Source organism: Peromyscus maniculatus, chromosome 8 (genome assembly GCF_049852395.1).
Source record: "Peromyscus maniculatus bairdii isolate BWxNUB_F1_BW_parent chromosome 8, HU_Pman_BW_mat_3.1, whole genome shotgun sequence".
In the NCBI taxonomy this organism is placed as follows: Eukaryota; Metazoa; Chordata; class Mammalia; order Rodentia; family Cricetidae; genus Peromyscus; species Peromyscus maniculatus.
This window is the reverse complement of record NC_134859.1, coordinates 37,244,859-37,268,756: the sequence shown is the minus strand read 5'-3', so window position 1 is coordinate 37,268,756 and position 23,898 is coordinate 37,244,859. Positions and strand designations below refer to the sequence as shown.

Below are 23,898 nucleotides of genomic sequence, written 5' to 3'. Positions count from 1 at the left end.
ACAGACATTTTTAGAAGAGGAAAGATGTATTTATTTCACACACTTGGCAGTTCAGGGGCATGCCATCTATATCCGTGTGGTTCTGTGGGGGCCCACAGGCTCAGCGGCAAGCTGAGAGTGTGAAGGCCTAGACTTGGCCTTACAGGCTCCATTTTAGGGAAAGGGCTGCCATCTCAGACCACCTGCTGTACTCAGTTCCAGGAAGGACCAGAGCAGTATCCTCCTGCAGACATTCTGTCTGAGGTTTATGACCCTTGAAGATATCTAGATAATCCTTCTGAGCAGTCCAGACAATCCTGTTCAGCGGGTTGTGGTTCCCTGCCAAAAGTCTAACCCAATGGTTTCAAATGTGGCTTTTGTGCCCAAAGTCTAAAGCAATAGTTTCAAAAAATCACCTTGCCCCATATTCCTTCTACCCAATCCCAAGTTGCCAATTCCTGGCTTGTGGTTTTTCCCTATAAAAACTCTCTACACCTGGGCTCGTGCCCACCGCCACATTTCCTTCCATCTGCCGTGCGGTGGCCCAGGCTGAAACTGAATAAAAGGACCCTTAGTGCTTCTCTCAGAAACCAGATCCTTGGTGGTCTCTGGGGGTTTCGAGAAACGGGTACAATAAGAGCAGTAGTGGGAGCATGTGTGTGCGCGCATGTGCGTGTGCGTGTGCGTGCGTGTGTGCGTGTGTGCTGAGCAGTCACTTCTTCCAGGGAGCAGGTTTGCTCCTTTTACCCCAACCACATTAGCTTTTTTCCTTGTTGCTGTGATAAACTATTTCTCCCACTAAAGCAATTTAAGGGAGAAAGAATTTATTTTAGCTAACAGTTCAAGGGTCCAGTTCGTCAAGGTGGCAGGAGCCTGAAGCATCTGTCATATCACACCCACAATCAGGAAGCAGAGAGTGATGAATGCTTGTGTGAGCTCATGTTTTCTTCTTTACAGTTCAGGATCCCATCCCAGGGAATGGTGCTACCCACAGTGGACAGGTCTTCCCACCATTGCTAACCTAGTCAAGAAAATCTCTTACAGGCATGCCCAGAAGCTAATCTTTCACAGGTATGCCTGGAAGCCTGCCTCCTAGGTGATTCCAGATCCTGTCAGGCTGACAGTGGACATCAACCATCACAATGACTTTTGTAAAGATTCAAAAACTTGCACAAAAGCCGGGCGGTGGTGGCGCACGCCTTTAATCCCAGCACTCGGGAGGCAGAGGCAGGTGGATCTCTGTGAGTTTGAGGCCAGCCTGGGCTACCAAGTGAGTTTCAGGAAAGGCACAAAGCTACACAGAGAAACCCTGTCTCGAAAAACCAAAAAAAAAAAAAAAAAAAAAAAAAAAAAAAAAAAAAAAAAAAAAAAAAAGCTTGCACAAAAATTACCAAAAGGATGCTTGCCAATGACTTCATGTTTCCAATGACTTAAGTACCTCCCTTTAGGCCCTGCCCCTTAAAGGTCTATACCACCTCCCAATTGCTCCTCTTTTACTGACTACCTTTCAAGAACACTCAAACCATACTCAAACAACAGCAATTTCTAATGTATGGCCAACAATATATGTTTTTATATAAAGTCTCCATCTATAGATATATCTTTGGTACAATTTGCATCTGAACTGTCCATCACAGGCTCATGTTTTGAGTGCTGTTTTGGGGGCTGTGAAATCTTTGAGAGGTAGGGATTAGCTATTAAAAGTAAGTTTCCAGGGATGGGCCTTTGAAGGTTATCCTTGGCTGTTACCTCCTGTTCCTCTCTGCTTTCTGGCTGGCCACCATGTGACAAACCTCCACCACACACTCCCACCACTGCGAACTGAATTGTTCCACCATGTCTTCCCTGCCATGATGAACCGAAACTCTCTGAAGTCATGAGCCAAGCTCTCCTTTGTCAAATGGTTTCTGTTAGGCATTGAGTTCACAGCAATACAAGCATGATTAATAGAATTTCTAATAGTTTTATGGAACAAATTTTCAATTATGGTTTCTTTGATTTTTGAATTTTTTATCATTTTATACTTAATTCTCTAAAGTTACAACTTTTTTTGTTTTTGTGTTTTGGTTTTTTTGAGTCAAGGTTTCTCTGTGAAGCAGTCCTGGTTAACTCCCAGAGATCCACTAGCCTCTGCCTCCCTAGTGCTGGGATTAAAAGCATGTGCTACCACTGCCCAGCAATTTATATATATATATTTGAGACAGGGTTTCTCTGTGTAGCTTTGCACATTTCCTGGAACTCATTCTGTAGACCAGGCTGGCCTTGAACTCACAGAGATCCACCTGCCTCTCCCTCTGGAGTGCTGTGATTAAAGGCTGCCTGGCAATTTATGGATATTTTTTTTTTTTTTTTCTTTTTTTTTTTTTTTTTGGTTTTTCGAGACAGGGTTTCTCTGTGTAGCTTTGCGCCTTTCCTGGAGCTCACTTGGTAGCCCAGGCTGGCCTCGAACTCACAGAGATCCGCCTGGCTCTGCCTCCCGAGTGCTGGGATTAAAGGCGTGCGCCACCAACGCCCGGCAATTTATGGATATTTTTAAGCAAACTTTTTTTGTTGATGAGTTCTATTTTAGCGTATAGTGGCTAGATAACATGTTCTATGATTTTGCCACATATGGTAGTTTTATGTGAATTTGAAATTTTTTTCTAATTTCTATATACAAGGTTTTATATAAACCTACCAAGGTCATAATTATGTATTATGTGGCTAAAATCTTCTATATCCTTACAAATTTTTATTTGTTCAAGACAATTATTGACAGAGAGGTGTTAAAACTTCCTTGTAATATTATCACTTATATTTAATAGTTAAAAAATTGGTAGACCATATATATTGAAAATTTAATCCATTTCTTTTATATATATCCAGCAGTGGAATTCTGATTTTTAAAGTCTTTATGATTCTCTGAATTTCCTCAGTGTCTGTTGTAACTTTTTTTTTTGAGATAAGATGTGTTGTGTGTGTGTGTGTGTGTGTGTGTGTCCCAGTCTGTCCTGACACTCACTCTGTAGACCAGGCTGGCCTTGAACTCACAGAAATCTACCTTCTTCTGCCTCTCAATTGCTGGGATTAAAGGCATGCGCTACCACTGCCTGACTCTCAGTGTCTGTTGTAATTCTTGAATTTGTTTTTTTGTTTTTTGTTTTTTGAAGACAGGGTTTCTCTGTGAAGTTTTGGTGCCTATCCTGGATCTTGCTCTGTAAACCAGGCTGGCCTTGAACTCAGAGATCCGCCTGTCTCTGCCTCCCGAGTGCTGGGATTAAAGGCTTGTGCCACCACTGCCTGGCGTGTTTATCCTTCTTTTCATATCGAAATATCCCTTTTAGTATTCCTTGCAGAGTTAACATAGTAGTTATAAACACTGTGATTGTTGTATTGTCAACAATTGTATCGACAGGATCTAGAATTCCCTTGGAGACAAATCCCTAGCGTGTCTGTGAGAGCTTTTCTAGAGATTAGGCTGAGGTGAGAAGACCCACTTTAAACATGGGTGGCACTTTTTCATGGTTCTGTGGTCATGGAATAGTCTTACTCTGTTTCCTGACAACAGACACAATGTGACCAGCCACTTCCTGTTCTTGCTGCCATGACTTCCCTACCATGATGGACAATACCCTTGAACTGTGAGCCAAAATAAACCCACCCTCACTTAGATTGCTTTTGCCAGGTATTTTATGGCAATGAGAAATAGCTTCTGAGCTCCTGTTAATGTTAATCACATGTCTGTGTCTTATATATTCAGTTGGAATTTCTACACACATCGTTTTGCCCATTCTTTCCTTTTCTTGTCTTACTGCTCTGGCAGTGTGTAGGCACAGGCAATAGTGGGGTCCTGGTCTTGCTCCTCATCCCACCCAGAGCACTTTCAGTGTTTCATCTTAATGTTCATGCTTCAGTGGATTCTGTTGTTGTAGCCCTTCTTTGTCTCCATGAACTGACCGAAGTCTTTATGCTAAGGGGAGGTCAGATTGGTGACTACCCTAACTGTCATCACAGAGCCTTCATCCGGTAACTGATGGAAGCAGATGCAGAGATCCACAGCCAAGCACCAGGCTGAGCTCCAGGAGTCCAGCTGAAGAGAAGGGAGAGGGATTCTATGAGCAAGGGGGAATCAAGATCATGATGGGGAAACCTAGAGACAACTGAACCAAGTTTGTGGGAACTCACGAACTATAGACTGACAGCTGTGGAGCCTGCATGAGACTGGACTGGGCCCTCTGCATATGGGAGACAGTTGTGTAGCTTGGTCTATTTGAGGGGCCCCTGGCAGTGGGATCAGGATCCATCCCTGGTACATGAGCTGGCTTTTTGGAGCCCATTACCTATGATGGGATTCCTTGCTCAGCCTTGATGCAGGGGGTAGGGGCTTGGTCTTGCCTCAGCTGAATGTACCAGGCTTTGCTGACTCCCCATAGGAGGCCTTACTCTTTTGGAAGAGGGGATGGAGAGTGGGTTACTGGGGGAAAACTGGGGGGAGCAGGAGGAGGAATGAGAGGGGGATCCGTGTAAAAGGAACAAAAAAAATTCTTAAATAAAAAAAAAAAAAAAGAGGAGGTCATGTGTGAGTGTCGAGGGCTAGGCTGATCCAAAGCTTTTGCTGAGGCCCTGATCTATGGATGAATATGCTTGGCAGGGCCAGTATGGCCTGGCCAGGGTTTTGAGGGAGCAGCAGCTTCAGATCCTGAGAACCCAAATGTCTCATTCTAAGGCTGCTGCATGCTTAGTCTGTGGTAATTTTTTTTTCTTTTTTTTTTCGAGACAAGGTTTTTCTGTGTAGCTTTGTGCCTTTCCTGGAACTCACTTGGTAGCCCAGGCTGGCCTTGAACTCACAGAGATCTGCCTGCCTCTGCCTCCCGAGTGCTGGGATTAAAGGCGTGTACCACCACCGCCCGGCTTAGTCTGTGGTAATTTTGAGCTGTCCTGTGTCCCTTTGTGCAACATTGCTTGGTTAGCTTCCTGCTGACTTTGTCCCATTCATTGTGTGACAGCTTGATGCTGGCACTGTCCCATTTCCCCCTAAAAACTGTGTGTAAGATGCTGGACTTCTTAATAAGCTTGTTTGGCATAAGACTTAGCTGATGCAAAACCTCTTGACCTCAGATTTCCTGTCTTTTACCTTCTCATCTCCTGGCTCTCCCCCTTAATACTCTGCCACAGAAGAACAACCTGCAGGTCCAGGTCATGTGAGAGTGATTTTAGGATTTTGTCAATGTTAGGGTCCTGGGGAAGTCCCACAAAGGACAACCATCCACATATGCAATCAACATGAGCGTTTATTATTCTAGCATGCTGGGACCTGCCATCTCATACAAATGCAAGATGGTGAAGCTCCTGAGAGGAACGTGTGGGCTCATTTTAAGCATAGCCAAGGGGGAGGTCCTAAGGCAGTTAGGTCATTTTAGATATAATTGGCTTAAGCAAGTGACAATCATGTTAGTAACTTCTAATTGGCTAGGATTAGTTGGGGGTTGGTCAGGGCATAGTTATTCCAATTTTGGGCAGGGTTGGACAAGTTCCAGGCTTCATCCTTATTTGGTTATCAGTTTGAGCTGTTTATGGCTCAGGCCTGGACTGCATGTAGCAAGCTCCTCATCCTTGCTGTTGGGGATATTGGAGATTAATTGTCCCTTGTTCATGGCTCTTCCTCAGAAATTGCCTGTCCAGTCTCAGGAAACTGAAATTGAGGCCTGATCTCTGAGAGAAGACTTAGCAGCCTGTTATTGCATCTGCTCGGTCCTCTCAGTCGATACTTTTTCTGAATCTCTTGAGATGCTCATATGCTTTTCCTACTTTTATCTGATAATGTGGTGAATTACATCCTTTCTCCCTAATATTAAATTGTTGTGGGATATTTTGATTGCACTCTGACACTCCTGAGACTGACTGTAAAGTTTACCTTGAATCAGAGGGCAGAGCTGGCTACTTACTGACCAGAATTATCCATAGAGGTTTTGGAGGACCCAGGACATATAGAGAGACACAGGACGTAGTAGGGGTTAGAAAGATACACAGGCCCTTTTGGATTGAAGAAGAGAGAAAGGAGGTCACTGGTCCTTTCTTTGCTGCTTCTCCGATCAATCAGGTTTTTACGCCAATATTTGACTCTGGAGTTTTATTTAATAATAGAACAATATAAGTAATTGCTTCATTAAATCATTTTGCAACTCTAAGATTAATCTGACTTAGTCATGATGTACTGTCCTTTCCCCTAAGTTACTGGATTCAGTTTGTTGGTATTTCCATTAGAATTTTGTCATGTATATTCTGAGTGTAATATCATCTTGTAATTTCCCCTTTCTTGGGGAAATTTCTTGGGTTTTTTTTTGTTGGATTTTAGGATAAAAGAGTACTTCTGGCATTACAAAGTGAGCTGGGGATTTTCTCTTCCTTTTGTATATGTTGAAAGGGTCTGTGTTAAAATTCGCTTTGTAGCTTTCATTAATGTTTAAGGGGTCACTGGTGACATGGTCAGGGCCTTAGGGCTTTTTTTTTTTTTTAACTAATTATAGATTCACTTGCAGCTTTAGACTTAGCACAGTGAGATCCTGTGTACCAATGCTTATAATTCTAGAACTCAGTGTTTAATATAGTGGCTTATAGTTTCTCCTTAGTGATTTTCTTACAAAATGATCATATACAGCATATGTTTTTTTATGCCACTGAGTGTGGTTGCCAAGTGGAGCATCAGAAAGTACTGATTGAGAGCTGGACTTTCCTGGATGCCTGATCAGTGTGCACCCAGGACCGAGGCTCTCTTTCCGGCTAATCATGGTCTCTCTATATTGCATTTTCTTATTTGTGCCCTAGAGACACTGAGAGTGTTCCTGTTGTCTGTGTTGGGGAACATTCTGCCCATTGCACGCAGAGCAGGGTCTATGACTCATCAGCTTTGTAGCCCTTCTTTTGGACCACTCAGGACTGCTTGGTCTCATTGGTCAAATTGACCAGCACTGGTATCCGGATTTCATTTTAGTGGGAAACCTTGGCTGGAAGGGATGGACTCTGAACACAGTGAGGATGACTAGTGGCTTTAGAGGCATGGCAGGTAAGTAATGACTAGGATTTTTGGCATAGACATTTACATATTAAGATGATATTCATCTGGACATGAAGGACCATTATTGCATCAAAAGGCTTTAGTTTAGTGGGGTTTTTTTTATTTTTATTTTTTAAAGACAGTCTCCCTAGCTGGTCTGGAAATAACTATGTAGATAGACCAGGCTGGTCTTGAACTCACAGAGACTCACCTGGCTCTGCCTCTAACCCTGAGTGCTGGGATTAATAGAGAATCCCATGGCTACATGGTGAGACTCTGTCTCCAAATAAATAAACAAACATACAAACAAAAACTCGACAGCTTCCTGGCCTGCAGTTGGGGAAACTTGGGACTCAGCCCTGTGCTCGTCCCTTCAGCTTTTCTGGACCTGTGTACTCTCCTCAGTTCCCTCTGCCCTGTAGAGACTTTCTTGTGTCTGTCCTTGTCTGGGTATCTTGGCCTTTTTCCAAACTTGGGGTATCCCCAAGACCTCTCCCCCCACCTAGGGTTGCCTAGAACAGTCCTTTCCCACCCATATCCTGACCCTACAGCTACTGATAGTTACTTCACTGGTGTTCAACGTCCCAGGCCTCTGTGCCCATAGGGTAGGATCCCTGTCGTGACCATTTTGCAGCCTCTGCCTACATGTCCCGGGAACTCTCCCTCTCTTGAGAGTTTCCCCGTGGACCCCCTTGTGTCTCTCCCCAGGAGAGTTTCCCCTGAACAGAATGACTTCAGGCTGTGCACGGATAGTTGACTAAGCTCCCAGGCACCTGGGGCATGGGTGCAGGTCAGGAGACACGGGCATGCTCTTGGAAGTCTCTCCCTTTCCTTCCTTTCAACCGGACACCTGTACCACCTGCCAGGGAAGATGCTCCAACTGCAGAGCCAGAGGCTGGCCACTGATTTTTGTAACAATATGGAACTCTACCCCATGGCTCTTCTAGCCTCCGGCTTTACTGTGTGCAGAGATCTCATACAGCCGTGATGTCTACGGGGCCAGCATTCTGGCTGTTCTCTCTCATGCGAACTCATTGCTTTTGCCTCGTATATTGGTAGGCAGGTTGTGACCTGTACTGTTCATCAGGCATTTTTATTTAACTCAGATCATCTCCTCCAAAAATTACTCCCAAGTGAGCATTCCTGTGTGCACTGTTGATGAGCTGGGCTCTCGTACTTCTTGGGTTTCATAGCTTTAGACTCTAGGTTCCATGCAGACTAAGCCTGGATACAGAGATGTGTTTTGGAAAACAATGGCTGAACAGAGCAGATGTGGCTGCAAAATTGTTCTGGCCATGGGAGGAACAAAACTGAGGCAGACATCTGGGCACATGGAGCTCAAACACTCTTTGTCTGAGTGGCCTCCTTGGCTGGGGCAAGATGGACCTTTGGGATGTCAGGTGAAACATGAGCTCCCGCACCATTACAGGCAGGTCTTGGAGTGAACTGTACCCATGTGATGAGCACAGGCTTGGGTGGGGCCAAGGTCAGGGAGAGTGGGCAGTTGGTCACTGTGCTCTGCTTCGCATCACATGATTGCATTGGGCTCAGGCTCAGTGCTCACCACACAGGAAACTGCTGGACCCCACCCTCCCACAAATGTTAATGAGGCAGATCTGGAAAGCAGAGGCCAGGGGAGCTGAGGCTCAGGCTTTGTATGTGGGTAGATCAGATCAGAGACCAGCATCCATTCCCTGTAGATGAACGGAGCCTTTTCTGTTCTGAGCCTCTGCTTCCATTGAAATGGAGCGGTGGTAGCGCACACCTTTAATCCCAGCGCTCGGGAGGCAGAGCCAGCCAGATCTCTGAGTTCAAGGCCAGCCTGGTCTGCATAGAGAGTTCCAGGAGAGTTGGGGCTATATAGAAAAACCATGACTGGAAAAACAAAACAAAACAAAACAAAAAACAACAAAAAACCCAAACCAAACCAAATCTTGGGTCTCCCATTTGTCAATTCTCACTTTCACAGCTACTGACAGACTAGTGCCCAAAAGGTAATTCTTTTTCAAGTTTTATTGTAAAATCCTCAGAAAAAGAGCATTGACAATGACCATACTTTATGATAATCTGTGAGTCTTTTTTTTCTTTTTTTTTTGTCAAGTGGTACAGTAAATACATCATGTGTTCAATACCGTGTCATACATCAAAATAAACACAAACTTATTTCAAATGCCACATACTGTTACTGTGTTGGTACAAATTTCTACTAAAGTTGATGTATTAAAAATAATTTATATATATCTTATAAATAAGGAAAAAATTCACATGTGTATAATAATTACAGGCGGCCTTTTGAGAAATACTGATTACAGAAAATATATTTCGGAGTCCACACAACTGCTCAAAAGAATGTAGCTTGCCTCAATGTAAGAGATCCAAGGGTTTTTCTGAGGCGGGGAAAGGGTGACGATCTCTTGGTGGTGTGTGTAGGGGGTTCCACAACTCGAAGGTCATTCGGCAACACAATAGCGTGACATGGTGTGCGACCACTCCAGCAAAACTTCATGCCCAGTTTCACTTTGGGTCATTTCACACAGCCTTCAGGAAGCAGGGCAGCAGCACTGGGGGATATGGGGAGCCCTGGAGCCAGGGCAGGGAGGGAGGAGGGCGGAGGAGGCAGGCAGGGAGGGTGTGGATGTGGGGTGCTACCACCAGGGGGCACAGTGGGTCTGGGTCTGGTCGCCTGCAAGCTTGTTTCTCTCCCATCTCTGGAGACGGCATGCTAGACAGTGGATGAGGACTTGGAGTTTAGAGAGTCCCTGGGCCTCACAGCCAGCCACTGCTGGCTTCCCTTTTTCCAGAAGGTGAACTGTGGAGAGCAACAGGTCACCAAGACTTGGTGTAGGGGCCCAGTCCATACACAAGGCTTTGCGGGCTGTAGGCAGGGTTCTCTAGAGCTGTCTAGGGTAGGGCCATGTTTTCTAGGCCACTAGTGGCTTTTCATTGGAACACTAAAGCAGCAAGGCATCATGGCCAGAGGTCCTATGATGCCTGTATGGTAGAAAGCTGATGCTCCATGAATGGTGGGAACTGTCATGGGAGTGAGCCCTGGGAAATGGACTGTATCATGGTCACTAAGTTGAGCTTGGAAAGAAAGGTGCCTAAACAGTGACTTTGTCTAAAAAGCAAAAACACCCTAAATGCACTGGTGCCAGCTAAAAAAGCCTCACTATGAATTCTGGAAGTCCATTTCTTCTCCCCTTACATAGCCCATAATTTCACCCATTGTGTTGGGTTCAATGACACTTCCTAGCTAGATGCCCAAAGAGCCAGAGGAGAATGTGAAGACCTAAGATGATGCTCGCTTATTATCTCTAGGCACTTGCTAGGGAGTTGATGCCCAAGTCTAGGGGCCCAGCCAAGACACCCCAGATCCTCAAGCCAGTGCGATAAGCAGGCAGTGGCTTGGCTTCCACCAGCCGCTGGGCATCTTGTGGTCACACCCCGAGCTCCCTGCTCCTGTTGGATCTCCTAAGTGTCCTATTTATCATCTTTGTGGCCATGGAGAGAAACCAAACCCAGACAGTAATGTTTGTCCTGGACAAAACCACATTGCCTCTGTGGTGGCCTGGGAGCAAATAATCAAATGATAGCATCTAGTCTGTGAGTGACTTCTCATTTGAACCCTCAAAGCAAGGAGCAGGTGGGCAAAGGGCACACGAAGCTGGTGTGACAGAGAGTCGTTGCTCCTTGAAGGATGAGGGCCATCAAGGGGGAACTCGGGAGCAGGGGGCCTGGGATACCGGAAGGGAACCAGGAAGAAAGTGCGAATGAAGTGAGAAATGATGGAGAGGGTGGACTGCCTAGCATGAGGCCGGGCTGAAATTAAATGCCACCAGCTCTCTCCCTGCTGGACGAGGGTCCCTTTTCCTGACCACCCTGATGGTGCTTTCTCTAGTCTTCGGCTTCTAACTGGGTAGGACCGAGAACTAGGTTTGGGTTGTGATTTTGGACAGCAAGGTGCTATTCGCGGGTTCTGATCATATGTGGGGTGGGACTGGGGTGGGGCTGGTGGAGGACTTCCGAGTCAGGACTACAGTAGTCTTCCATCATCTCTGGCCTCCTGGGGTGGCATTCTGGGGGTGCGGGGTGCCCGGGAGGAAGATGTGAGGTAGATTGGTGGGTGTGCAGGAGGGAGGGGAATGGCAACGATTTCCGAGGAGGCTTGCTTCTGGAAGAGAGGGTTGGGGAGACAGCTGTGGTGCTTGTTAGTGAAGATGGTCGAGCATCAGTGGTATCTGAATGAAACACATGAAACAATGAAGCAACTACACTTTAGCCTGTGATACAAAAATATATCCAGAGCGAATCTGTTTCCCATCTCAGTTCTGAGATCTCCCTTAGTTCACAGGTTATTGGTCATCGGATGAACGAAAAGATGCAGCTGTACAGAGCCGACTCCTGCTGCGCTGGATGAAGACTGGAAGTTCCCATGCTCTGTGGCAGCAGGCTTCTGCTGCTCTTGGCTCTGTTTGGGGGAGCAGTCAGTCCTCCTGGGTGGTTTCCCTTCAGTTGGGAGCCCTTTCCTGGACAGAGAGCCAGTGGAGGGGAGATAGCTCTGTTGGTGATGCTCACTCTCTACCTCACTCAGAGAACCTGCAGCATAGCATTAGTATGTGATCCCAGCCATGACTTCAGGCCTTTTCCAGCCTCCTCCTGTGATTCAGGAAGGCAGCAGGATGTTTGTGTGACTTGGGAACACAAGACTGAAGAGATCCCTTTAACCATACTGGGGATAGTCCACCCGCAGGCCTGTTTGGACAAGAGGATCACACACTCAGTCTGAAGCAGGAAGGTTCTCTTCCATGCGTTCTGGGGTGGCTGGGTAACATGTTGAGAGTGAGGACTTTGGGGCAGAAGGAGAACCTGTAGCTACAGGTGCACAGAATTTGTTTTCTGGAAAGAAAAGAACAGTTGAATGTTTGCATCATCAGCTGAATGTTAAGAATTACGGGTGGAGTTTATTATATAAATAGCTTTCCTGGTGATTTCCTTGGTTAAACCAATCTTTCCCTGGTAAACTGTTAGTTGTCAATCTTTGTGTTCAGACCAACCCCCACAGGCTGGGCTTGTTGCAGGAGACCCACTCGTGGGTGGTGCTGACATCTTCTGCCAGTGGGTTTTAAACTTGACTCACGAGTCTCTCTCTTCTGGCCCCAAAGTGAAGAGACCGGGAAGCCAGGAATGATTTCCCCGTGGTCCTCTGCTTTCTACTGGTGTTCTCGCCAGGAAGCCATTCCACTTTTGTGACGCATCCTGGGCTGAGTTATTGACATCTGGACTTCAAGTTTCTTCTGAGTTTTTGCTTTATGTCTTACATGCAGGTCACTGGACATACGCTGTCTCCAGTAACTCGACCAGAAGAAAAGAGAAATCTGGGAGTGACTTCCAGGAGTGTGCAGAAATGGGGGGGGGGGCAGTGGTCAAGTAGCACACCTGCTTTTTTCTTGTTTGTTGGACTAGATCTGCCTTTGACTTTGGAATACTGCATCCAAAGAGTGTGGGTACCCTTGCCTTGGTGGGCTTGGGGAGATGATGCTCTGCCTCTTTGAGGCTCAGGGATTCGTCTGTCTGAGGCAGACACTATTGTTCCAAAAGGAGAAATGTGTGAACATTGGAAGATTTTAGTGAAAACATGGGACTCTGGAATCATATTAAGATACTGAGGTGGATAAAAAGGGGTAAGAGATGCATCACCATCTACCCCATTGTGAAGCTGGCCATTAGGCCTGTGAGGTCAGCATCCTCAACTTCTATGTGTCTTGTCATTACCCAAATCTGAAACATGATAGCACATGTATAGCCTTGGACTGTAAGGGACAGTTGTTTAGTGGCCTACGAGGCAGGAAACTGGAGTGAGCAATGGGGGTTGCACACGCATGCAGGAAGCTGGAGGGAGGTGCAGTCTGTGTTTTCAAAGTCATGGCCATTGTTGGTAGGTAAAAGGGGCTAAGTTAGCTGAAATGTCTGGGTTATTCCCACTGTCTCAATGCCGTGGGTTTGCAGAATAATCAATCATTCGAACTAGAAAGCTGGTAAGTTTTGGCCACAGACATGGGAGAGGACAGGAGTGTTCTGAGAAACCTAGGTGGGGGGTCTCTTTCTTGCTGAGAGTCTCTGACACAGTTGGTCCCCATAGGGCTGGGTCGTGCCTCTTCCTGATGGCCTGGGAGCCTACCACAGGCAGACAGGAGGGGCTGACACAGCCCTTTGTGGTCCTGCACGTTGGAGAGTGTGTAGATTGGAGTGTGGGAATGAAAACACTTAGGGAAAGGGGGGCTCTCTTGAGGTGTGGTGACAGGAGCTGAGGCATCAGTGCCGACCGCTCCTGCAGAAATACAGCCTTAGAACTCTGGATGGATGGCACTCATGGCTTCTGGATTTTGGCATTGTGCTCAGAGGCTGCCTACGCCTTACCAGGAAAGCCTGGTCTGCCCTGGGTCTGTACTTAGGCTGGCACATTAGCTTCCTTAATAACGTGTTGCCTTTCTATGGTGAAGAGCAGGCACACAGGGCTCAGCTTGGTCTCTTGGGGACCCAGCATGGATTTTAACACGGTAGTTATGGGCTGCACTTGGGCCCACACTATGGTGTGGGGGGCCACTATTTCTTGGATGTCTATTTTTTTCTGCACATGGGATGTACTGTTGGGACCCTCTCCCCTCAGAGACTTGGCCTAAGGCAGGGAAGAATATAACCGGGCCTTGGAGAGCATCTCTCTGCATCCTCGCATCTGAGATTATAAAAAAATTAGTTTTAATCAAAAAATTCCAAAATAAAGCAAGTGATTTCCCCATTCCCCAAGGTGTAGTAAGTCTCAGAGGCTCTCCCGCAGGGGTATAGCACTCAGCTGGAAAAGCAAGCAAGCAGCATCCGGGATGGGGCAAGTGAAGTCCCCAGCCAGGGGTAGAAGGCCAGCCCGCTAAGAGGGACAGCCATGCTCAACCCCACTGCCCAGGCCACTCCTTCAGGGCACTGGCTGGGGCTGGCGGGTGAGGATAATGACTATGTGAAGGCAACCGACGGAAGCGTCAGCCTGGGCAGCAGGATCCCTCGGTTCTGTGGTGTCCCCAGGCGACGTAGTGTCCAGCCAGGAACAGAGGTGATTTCCTTGCACACAGCAGCATGTGTTCTCATCACAGCTCAAGGCATTAAATCATACTTCTGAATGGAAACCCCCCGATCTTGGTTGCAGCGCATACCTTATCCTAGGGAACTTGCAAGGAGATCAGTGTTGAACCACAAAGCGAAGTACAGGGTTTGGCTTTTTTTGTCTGTGAAAATGTACAGTGCGCCTGGTTGGGGCTGTGGTGTCAGGACTAAGGTGGTACTCCTGGACCCAAGGTTCCTGACTGGACCCTTTCATACCTCCCCGACCCACACGACTGTGGCCACACCCTTTGTGCCCGACACCTCGCATCTCAGGGCATTTTGTCTCCCGTTGATCAGGAACAGCGACTCTTGAGCCGGCGTGAGGAGGTACTGTCCAAAGAGCCCGCTGTCCCTCAGGATTCTGCGGGGTCCACCCCAGGGTGGGGCTGGCCCCGTGGGGGGCTCCTTTAAGTTCTTCAGCCTGCCCATTTTCCCGGTGGACAGCTCGAGGAACAGCAGGTCTGGCTCCTTGTCGAGAGTGGCATAGGCGTTGAACTGATTGCCTTCAGTGAAGGAATGCTGAAATGCCAGGTCTGAGATGCCCGGGTTTATTTTTAGGTCATATAGGGTCTGGATTTCCCCCCGGACTGTGACCTCCTGCACGTGCAGCCAGGGGCCCTTGTTGGAGACACTGACGATGAAGCGTCCGTCAGGGGACACATGGGGGGTGCCTGTGATGTCAGTGTTAGGGCCCAGCACCGAGTCTGTGACACTGTCAATGAGCAGCTGTGTCCCGGCGGAGGTGGGGATGTCCTGCCGGCATTGCACGAAGAAGTAGCCGCCCAGGTGGGTGTGCGCCATGGCTTGAGGCATGCAGCCATGGGGCTTCAGGCTGATAGTCTTGAGGGGCATCAGAGTCTCCAGGTCAACTTTGTGGACAGCAGAGTCAGACTTGTTGAAGATGAACCCAAACCTGGGGGGAGAGCAATGGAGGTCAGGGAGCATGCAGCCACTGCTGGGGGGCAGCGGGCCTCTGTCATTTGTTTAAAATGATGGCATTCTAACCCTTGAGTCATCTACTGGTTTAGTAATAAGAGCTATCATTCTGCAGGGGACACCACAGAGTCAGTTATCTACATTCTTCAGCCTCATGCAGTTGAGTACAAATGTTCTTGGATTTGGGTTTGCAAAACCCACTCATCTTTGAAAAAAAATGCTTTTGAAGGGTGGGGGAAAGGCCCTCAATGGCTTCTCTCTGGAGGTGCCTTTGAGCCCCTTCCTCAGCTTGTGTTAGCTGGGGTGGGGATCTGGGCTTGTAGGCCTTGGAGAAAAAGACTGACTCTTGCCCGGACTGTCACGAGGACCCTTGTCAGTCGGCCTGCTCCTGAGCTGTCTGGTAAGTCAGAATTTGAAGTCACAGATGCAGCTAAACAAGGACAGAATTCCTGTTTGTAATCCTGACATCGGGGGAGGAATGCACAGGGTGGTCTCCCCTCTGGCATCCATGATGTGGGCAAGAAGAACCTCGGGCAGCTTTTGCCCCAGAAGCCACATGGCCTGGTGGTGCCATGGCTACAAAGCCTAGGACCAGCTGCTTGCCTCTCTGAGCTTCAGGGACTCTAAAAGAGCTCTATCTCTTCCCAGGGCAGTTGGGAAGATTGGATCCCAGAGGGAGCCCCCAGCAGATGGGACTTGATCTCATGTGGCTTCCTGAAATCTGTTGGAGACTGACTGCAAGTATGGAAGATCTGACTCGAGGTGAGACTTCCCCTGAGATCCTGTGCCCGAGTGTCTTGCTCACAAAGGCCCTTGGTGCTGAATGCATGCACTTAAAGGAATAGGAGAAATCGGTTTCTATAATTTCCTTCGGGAAGAAAAAAAAAAGGCATCTCCTGAGTGGGCAAAATGTCCCAGACATGGCCTTTAAAGCATCCTTAAAGAAGCAGAGGGAGAAAACGATGCCTTTAAAAGGAACTTGAACTTAAAAAGCCACTCAGGAGCATCTGTGCCTGCACCACTCCCGGCTGGATCCAGCATCCTGGTGGGGGTCTCGTGCATGCATTCAGGCTCTGAGGCCCTGCAGGGAAGAGGTTCTTAGGGAGGCTATTGTCCTCTTTAGGTCCCAGCATCAGCGTGCAGAAATGAATCATTTCTTCCTGAAGACAGTGTCTGATGTCGGTGCACAGAGGCATACACAGTGGGATCTTTGGGGTCTCGATGGCACAGCAGGGGACTTGTGCAGAGCAGCCTCTGGGTGCTCTATGAAGTGAGGAAGGAAGGGGAGTGGCCAGTCCCTAAAGACTCCGGGAACTGGGAACACTTTAATTAGAAGGTATGCTTAGGAGGGGAACCAGGCTCTGGGTCTGCTGTGCCGGGGGTGTGGTGGTGGGGTAGGGTGTTCACTTCTCTATCCAAAGGCAGATCAGGAAGTATTGAGAGGGAGAGGGGAGCATGTCTGCCCAGGCAGACACTGTGGGGCTGAGCACGGTGGCGGACCAATCCTACCTGATGTGGTTGATGATGAGATTTGTTGGGGGTATAAAGAAGTCATCCACTCCTGCAAACGGTGTTCGGATCAGGTGCTGGCCCTGGCCAGCACTGGCTTCGGTGATGACCTGTAACAGAGAGGCGCCCATTCAGGAGGGGCTGGAGCTCTGGGTATGTGCATGCGCAGCTGTAGGCCCCGCAGATGGTGAGATAGATGGTGGGAAAGCCCTAGTCTCAGGGAAGGGACAGGAGCCAAGGGGGAGCTGTTTGGGAATGTGGAGATTGTCTGTCTTTGCTGGAGCGGGAAGTGAAGGCCCAGATTGGCCACTCCCGCCTCAGTCAGACTTGGCAGTCTGCTTCCTGCCACCCTGCCGGAGGGTGGGGTGAGGACCTAGGGAACGATTTCCAAGGAAGATTCCCTCCCTGGTGAGGTAATGGGTCAGAGACAGCCTTCCTCACTTCTGGTGTTTGCATCTCTGCTCAACCTCAGGGAAAGAGCTTGAACAGTGCACTCATGGACTAGGACATTATTGAACATGTTTAGTGTTTTTGTATGTTTGTGTGGGGCAAGCACGTGTGTGTGCACAGGTGTGCATATGTTAGTAGAGGCTAGAGGTCAACCTTGGGTATCATTTCTCATGTCCTGTCTACTCTGTGTGTCTGAGCCCAGGTCTCTCACTGACCTGTAATTCATCACGTATCTGCTAGCCTCTACCTTCTCAGCACTGGCTTACAAGTGCGTATTACCATGACTGGCTTATTTTTCTTAAAATGGGGGCTCTGGGGATTGGAACTCGGGTCCTCAGGTCCTCATGCTTGCCTGACAAGCACTCTGACTGAGCCATCTCCCTAATCTGGAGTTTATTTGCTTTGAGGCTAGGTGCCTTAGCACAGGTTTCTGGGAATTTCTGTGAGACCCCAGAACTGGTGAGAGAAAGCAGGTGTCCTGCAGGGCTGTCACTCATGCCATGATGGCATTTTGCAGCGTGACTCTGGCTGTGCAAAGGGGACTTGCATCCTAATGTAAAGATTTTGGTCTTATGCTTTGCACAAACCGGAGCATGGTTGCCTCTGTCCTGCTTTCTGCCCTGTGGACTTGACAGAAAGCAAGTAGATCCACCTCCGGTGTGTGTCCCTGCAGTGTTGAGTCAGGGCGAGGGTAGCTAGGTGGAGGGAGAAGTTAGACAGGGTGAGACAAAACTGGGTCCCCTGGGTGAAGCCACTTGGCTAACCAAGGCGGCCCATGACCCCCTGCCTTCTGTATATGGTCATCCATCTGTAGGTTCTAGGCCACTGCCCAGAAAGAGGCACATCTACACTACAGTGTGGGCTTGGCCAGCTCACAGGCAAGTTTAGCTCAAGGGCACTGGGGGTAGGAAGCAGACCCTCAACTCTCAAGCAGGAGAGAAAAACATTTTTTTTTTTCCCAATCATATTGTGGCCATGACAGTAGTAGAAAGGACCCAGGTTTTTTGCAGCCCAAAGCCAGCCTACAGGACAAGGGCAGTCTCTGGTGGGGCCTGCTGAACACACAGTCTGAAGCATGCACACTTTGCCTTTTAGGAAAGGGACTGCCTTCTGGCTCTCTCTTTCATGACAAAACAAACAGCAGCTGGCTTGCCCGTTCATGCAGGTGTGAGGCTGGAGTCTTTGTGTATCTCCATGCTAGCCTTGGGGGTGGGGGAATGTCAGCAGGCAAGATGCTGGAGCAGAGGGATGCATGCTGCGATTTCTAGTCTCCAAGTGATTTTGAAGTTGTACAGAGCGTATTTTCCTGTGACTTTTTTCTGTTTAACAAATGGCAGGATGATGCTTTTTTGACAAGTTCGTGGGAGAGAAGCTCACAGAACTGAGCATTAAGAAAATATAAGGATTGGACACTGGATCTAAGAGTGTCTGGGAAACATGGCTGAGACTTCCAAGGCAGCATGCAATCGCTGTTTGACACCAGGCCTGCCATTTCAGCTTATAACAGAGATGGAAAATTACAGGCTGTCGTCGGTCAGCGTCACTCACGCTTCACCACCCTGACACCCTATATTCAGAGGTGGCTTCATCAAACACAGCACCACGGACCATTGAGCCGATGTAGTGTGTCAACTTTATTTCTCTGAGCCCGGAGGTTCTTCTGGCCCTGGCCTTGTGTCCTAGCACATGGCTGAGCCCACAGATGCCACAAAGGTAATTCTGAAAGACCCCTGGTTCTGTGGGCTCATCTCAGGAGAGAGACCCAGAAGGCCTAGTAGCATAAGGGTTACCTGGATAGAAGGGAGGGGACAAAGAGGCTGAGATTCTTCCTTAAATGGGTGGACAGTGTCAACTGAGAAGTAACGTCTAGAGGGACAAGCTAGAGGCCACTGAAAGCTGGCCCTGGGGTAAGAACCACTGGGTAAAATTGGTGATGATGCCTTATGGTCAAAACTGGTTGCTTCATGCATGGACTTACCTCCATACCGCCAGGGCAAAATTTAACAAATTCCTGAATAATGAATATTTAGAAGGAGAGGTAGAATACTTCCAATGCTTTACAAGTACTAACATCAAAATCTTTGCCCACACCTGTAGTCTTTTTCATTGTGTGTGTTTTGGATTTGGGGTACAGGGGTCTCCCTATATATTCTAGTCTGGCCTTGAACTCCCAATATTTCTGTCTCAGCATTCGGAGTTTCAAGGTCATAGGTGTGCATGGACACATACAGCTTTTTTATTGGTTTCTAGGAACTTTTTTTTAAAAAAAGGTTAATTAAAATGTGTGTGTGTGTGTGTGTGTGTGTGTGCGCGCGCGCGCGCGCGCGCGCGTGTGCATGCATACGTGTGCAAAGAGGGCAGAAGGGGGCACTGGATCTTTTGGAGCTCAGATTGTAGGTGGTTGCGGGCCTCCTGTTGTGGATACTGGGGACCAGACTTGATTCTCTGCAACAGTGGTAAGGACTCAATTGCTGGGCCCTCTCTCTAGCACCCAGGTCACCTTCTGGTTATCAGATATTACAGCCCATACCATCTAATTTTGTAAATCCTTTGACACTTTCCTTAGATTGGTGAAATACTTTTGTATCTGTACACATGTGAAAGAACTCTACTAGATGAAATGTTTCCTATATATTAAATTTAGCTCTTTGTGTGGATGGACTTTCTCAATGTGTTATTTTCTCTACTTGGTATGTACAATTTAGGCTCACCTTTGATCAAGCTATATTATATTTAATCACTGCTTTATACATTCACATTGTCAGGCACATAGCTATTCATCATCATGAAAGTCTCTCCTGCCGTCTACAGCTTTTAAATTCGAAGCCACCTCACCCAGGACTTGCATTCTCTCTCATGAGCATCCCTTTGATCAACTGTTACCACGGTTTCAAGTCTTGAGGTCTCTCCTTTTATTACTTCTCTCATGTGCCCCCCCCCCCACTTTTTGGTAATAGAGACTAAACCTAGGACCTTGGATGTGATAGGAAAACATTCTAGCGTGGAGCTGCATTCTGGTCCCTTTAACTCAGAAATGCATGCGTTCACATGTGCAGGCCAGAGGCCAGCCTTGGGTGTTGGTGCACCCTCCTTTTAAAAATTAAAATATATTTTTGATATTTATTTTATGTGTATGACGTTTTGTCTGCTCATATGGTGTGTACCATGTGCATGCCTGTAGAGGTCAGAAGAGGGCGTCAGATCCCCTGGAATTGGAGTTATGGATGGCCGTGAATCACCCTGTTGCTGGGCACCAGATCTGGGTCCTCTGCAAGAGCAGCCAGTGCTCTAACCACTCATCTGTTATAAGAGGAATATAAGAGGAATAAGTGTTCCTCTTATTTCTTTTTGAGGCAGTTTCTTGAATTGACCTGAGCTTTGCTATGTAGACTGGGTTGGCTGGTTAGAGAGTCCCAGGAATCATCTGGTTTCAGTCTCCCCAGAACCCCCATATCTTAAAAAAAACAAAGATCGGTTTTGTGTGAGAGACGGCAGGTGTGAATATGGAGGTGAGAGGACAACTTTCAGTCCCCAATTCTCCAGCTTTATTTAGTATATACACTTCCAGCCCTCTCTTAAACCTCCTCTGTCCCTCAGTGCTGTGCCTCCTTTCTCTCTCTACACTGTGATAACGTCTCTGGTCTGGCTCATCCGATGCTTGTCGTATCTTCCCTTGATGTCCCCTCAGGCTTCTTTAGTGCTGAGCCCCTGGATGCTCACACACACCCTCTTGTCTTCCCGGATAGGTGGCGTCTTTGCTAGGACAAGACAATCGACGCTCAGCTCTTTGCTCTTCCAAGCACATCGATGTCACCTGTGCTCTTCAGCTACTGCTGCAGGTGAGAAGTCCAATGTCAACCCGATTGTCTGTCTTTGATGGGCAATTTGTTTTTTTAGTCCCAAGGGGCTTCCCTGGTCAGAGTTTCCTTTCTTGGAGTTCCAGCATTTTATTAAAAAGTACCAAGAGACATGTTAATTCTCATCACTTAGGACTGGGAGTTGTGGAGCCCTCTTTGAGAACAAGTGGATGAGCATGCATGCACACACCATGGCGCGTGTGTGGGGGGCAGAGGACAACTTTGTGGAGTTAGTTCTCTCCTTCCATGTTTACATGGCTTCTGGGGATTTGAACCTGGGCTGTTAGGATTGTGTGGTAAGCACCCTTACTCTGAGGCCTCTCTCCAGCCCTAGATCTTGTTGAATCCACACGATGATAGTTCTTTTTTTGAGACAGGGTTTCTCTGTGCAGCCCTGACTGTCTTAGAACTCACTTTGTAGACCAGGTTGTCCTCCAACTTAGAGATCCTGTTTACTGATTAGAACTGTAGTTTCAATAGAGTGTGTCTCCACCAAACTCACGTTGGGGCGTGGCCTCCGATGCTGTGGTGTTGAAAGGTGGTGGGACCTTCTTGGGCTCTGTTAGTTCATGAATCTCTATTCTTCTTTTTTTTCTTTTTTGGTTTGTTTTGGTTTGGTTTTTTGAGGAAGGGTTTCTCTGTGTAGTTTTGGTGCCTGTCCTGGATCTCGTTCTGTACACCAGGCTGGCCTCGAACTCAGAGAAGTCTGCCTGGCTCTGCCTCCTGAGTACTGGGATTAAAGGCGTGCGCCAGCACCCGCCTGGCTGAATCTCTATTCTCTTGAGGGGATTAAGGTGGTCCTCCTAGGATGGGTGAGTTCTCACAAGAATGGGAACATCATGCCTCTCTCTTCACCCACTGGCACACGTGCCCTTCCACGTACATCTGCTTCCATTTTCAACATGTCCACCATGATGGCAGGCAGTATTGCTCCCTATGATCTCTTGCCAGAGGCTGACCAGGTAGAGCTGCTTGGTCTTAGATGAAACCATGAGAGAAAACAGATTTTTTTCCTTTATAAATCACCCAGCTTCAGGTATTTTGTTATAACAACAGAAAGCAAATAGGAAGAGCCCACATTCATGATTTGATTTAACACTATTCTCTAGATGGTCTGTTCATTCCAAGGAGAAGAAAATCTTGCCTTTCTTTTCACTGTCTGGACTCTAGAGGCTCATCCTATTTGACTCGAAGAGTTACTGACTCAGGAGAAGCAGGTGTGGTGGGGCTGGGTGGGGACTGGGTTGTCAGGACATTAGAATTTGACCATTTTGCAGGGTTTGCAGTAGCAGTCCTGGTTGAAGATGCCCTGTGAACTGCCTAATGGGTGCATTGCTCGGGGCTGTTTCTGGTTTCCTTCTATTGGTGTAATAAAATATTCTGACTTGGAGACATTTAGGGAGGAAAGGATTTATCTGGCTCACACTTCAGAGTCACAGTTAATCTTTGAGGGAAGTCAAGACTAGAACTCAGGCAGGAGCCTGGAGGCTGCTGCTTGCCAGCTTGGGTACAGGCTCATGCTTGGCTAGCTTTCTTATGCAGCCTAGAACCACCTGTATAGGGGATGGTGCCTCCCACAGTGGACTGGGTCCTCCTACTTCAATTAACAATCAAGACTATTCACCCATGGACATGCCTATGGGCTACTCTGCTCTAAGCAGTTTCTCAACTGAGAGTTTCTTCTCAGATGGACAGGTAAAGCTTACTGTTTCCTGCTTTCTTCTCCAGCTTTTGTGGAAATAGTTGGGATAGGTGGCCACCCAGGGAAGCATGAGACAATTATTTTATTGCAACAGAATCTTGCTATAGTCTGAGTGCCAGCTTTCAACATGCTCCACATACCTGCAGGCTTGGTTGGGACTTGTGCACGTCCCCCCAGCTCAGGACCCACACTTGGTCATGCGACTTGTCATAGGACAGCTTGGCTGGCAGAGGGTCCACACCTATGGACTTGAAAAGAAATAGTGACAAGTTGGTCATTGCTGAGGCTGACATGATGCTCATTTTTGACTTTTGTGTATGTGGTTATCTCACTAGGTGAGTTGGGAAGCTGGCCTCAAACCCTAGTCAATAGTCCTGATTGGAAACTCAGTGTACAAGCCTTCACATGGGCTTTGTCCTCAGAGGGCAAGGGACTCCATGAGTTGTCCCTTTGAAGAACTTAGTTTCTTGCTCGTATCTCACCTAGTGTATCCTAGGTCCAACTTGGACAGAGACTGAGCACAGAGTCTTTAAGACTTCCACTTAAGAACCAGCTCCAGGGGGCTCTTTGTAGTCTTCCTGGAAGTCTTGGGGGCTCTTGGGCCCTCAGCATCCATCTGGGTTCTGGTGAGTGGTCCTTTCCTATGACCATCTGAGGAAGATTTGGAGGCCACCTGTTGCTACCCAGCTCTAACCTTTGTTCTACTCTGTGCAGCCTCTTTGTTGCATGTCAATCAGTCGAAGGTTCTGGACTCAGACTACAGCATCATGCAGGCACACGCCCCCTTCTTAAATTGCAGCACCTGAAAGTTTGCTTCCTGCCACGGCTACAGCTTCTCCCAAGGCCCTGTCACAAGAATGCTCTTTTCTTCTTTTTATAGTTTTTTTTTTTAATTATGTGTATGTTGTGAGTGAGTTCAGGTGCCTGAGGAGGTCAGAAAAGAGTGCTTTGGACCCCCGGAGCTGGAGCTACAGATGGTTGTGAGTCAACTATGTAGGTGGTGGGAACCAAACTCAGCTCCTCTGTAAGATCAACAAGCACTCTTTACTGCTGAGCCATCTCTCCAGCCCCACAGTATAGTTTTTGTTAGAAAACTGCTCCTTGACGCTCATGCCACTGGACTAGGAACCACCAGCTTTTCTCATAACCCCCATGCTCAGTGAAGATGCTGTGACGCAGGTTCTGTCATCTTTTTCTGCCCATTTGGCCACCATGTTTGATGCCTTCAAATCCATATGGATAAGCCCTGTCTTAGGGTTTCCGTTGCTGCGATGAAACAC

General features: G+C 47.7%; 1 protein-coding gene across 2 annotated transcripts in view; it reads right to left on the bottom strand.

The window, feature by feature from the left end:
- Positions 1-9,037: 9,037 nt before the first annotated feature.
- The window catches only part of Fstl4 (follistatin like 4), a 423,065-nt gene continuing 408,204 nt past the window's right edge, over positions 9,038-23,898 (bottom strand). For both annotated transcript variants that reach the window (XM_006991320.4, XM_076578356.1), the window contains 3 exons: positions 22,759-22,866; positions 16,610-16,719; positions 9,038-15,077 (listed from right to left, as the gene is read on the bottom strand). In XM_006991320.4, coding sequence (XP_006991382.1) covers positions 14,375-15,077; positions 16,610-16,719; positions 22,759-22,866 — 921 coding nt within the window. In that variant the 3' untranslated portion in view covers positions 9,038-14,374. The remainder of the gene's footprint in view (positions 15,078-16,609; positions 16,720-22,758; positions 22,867-23,898) is intronic.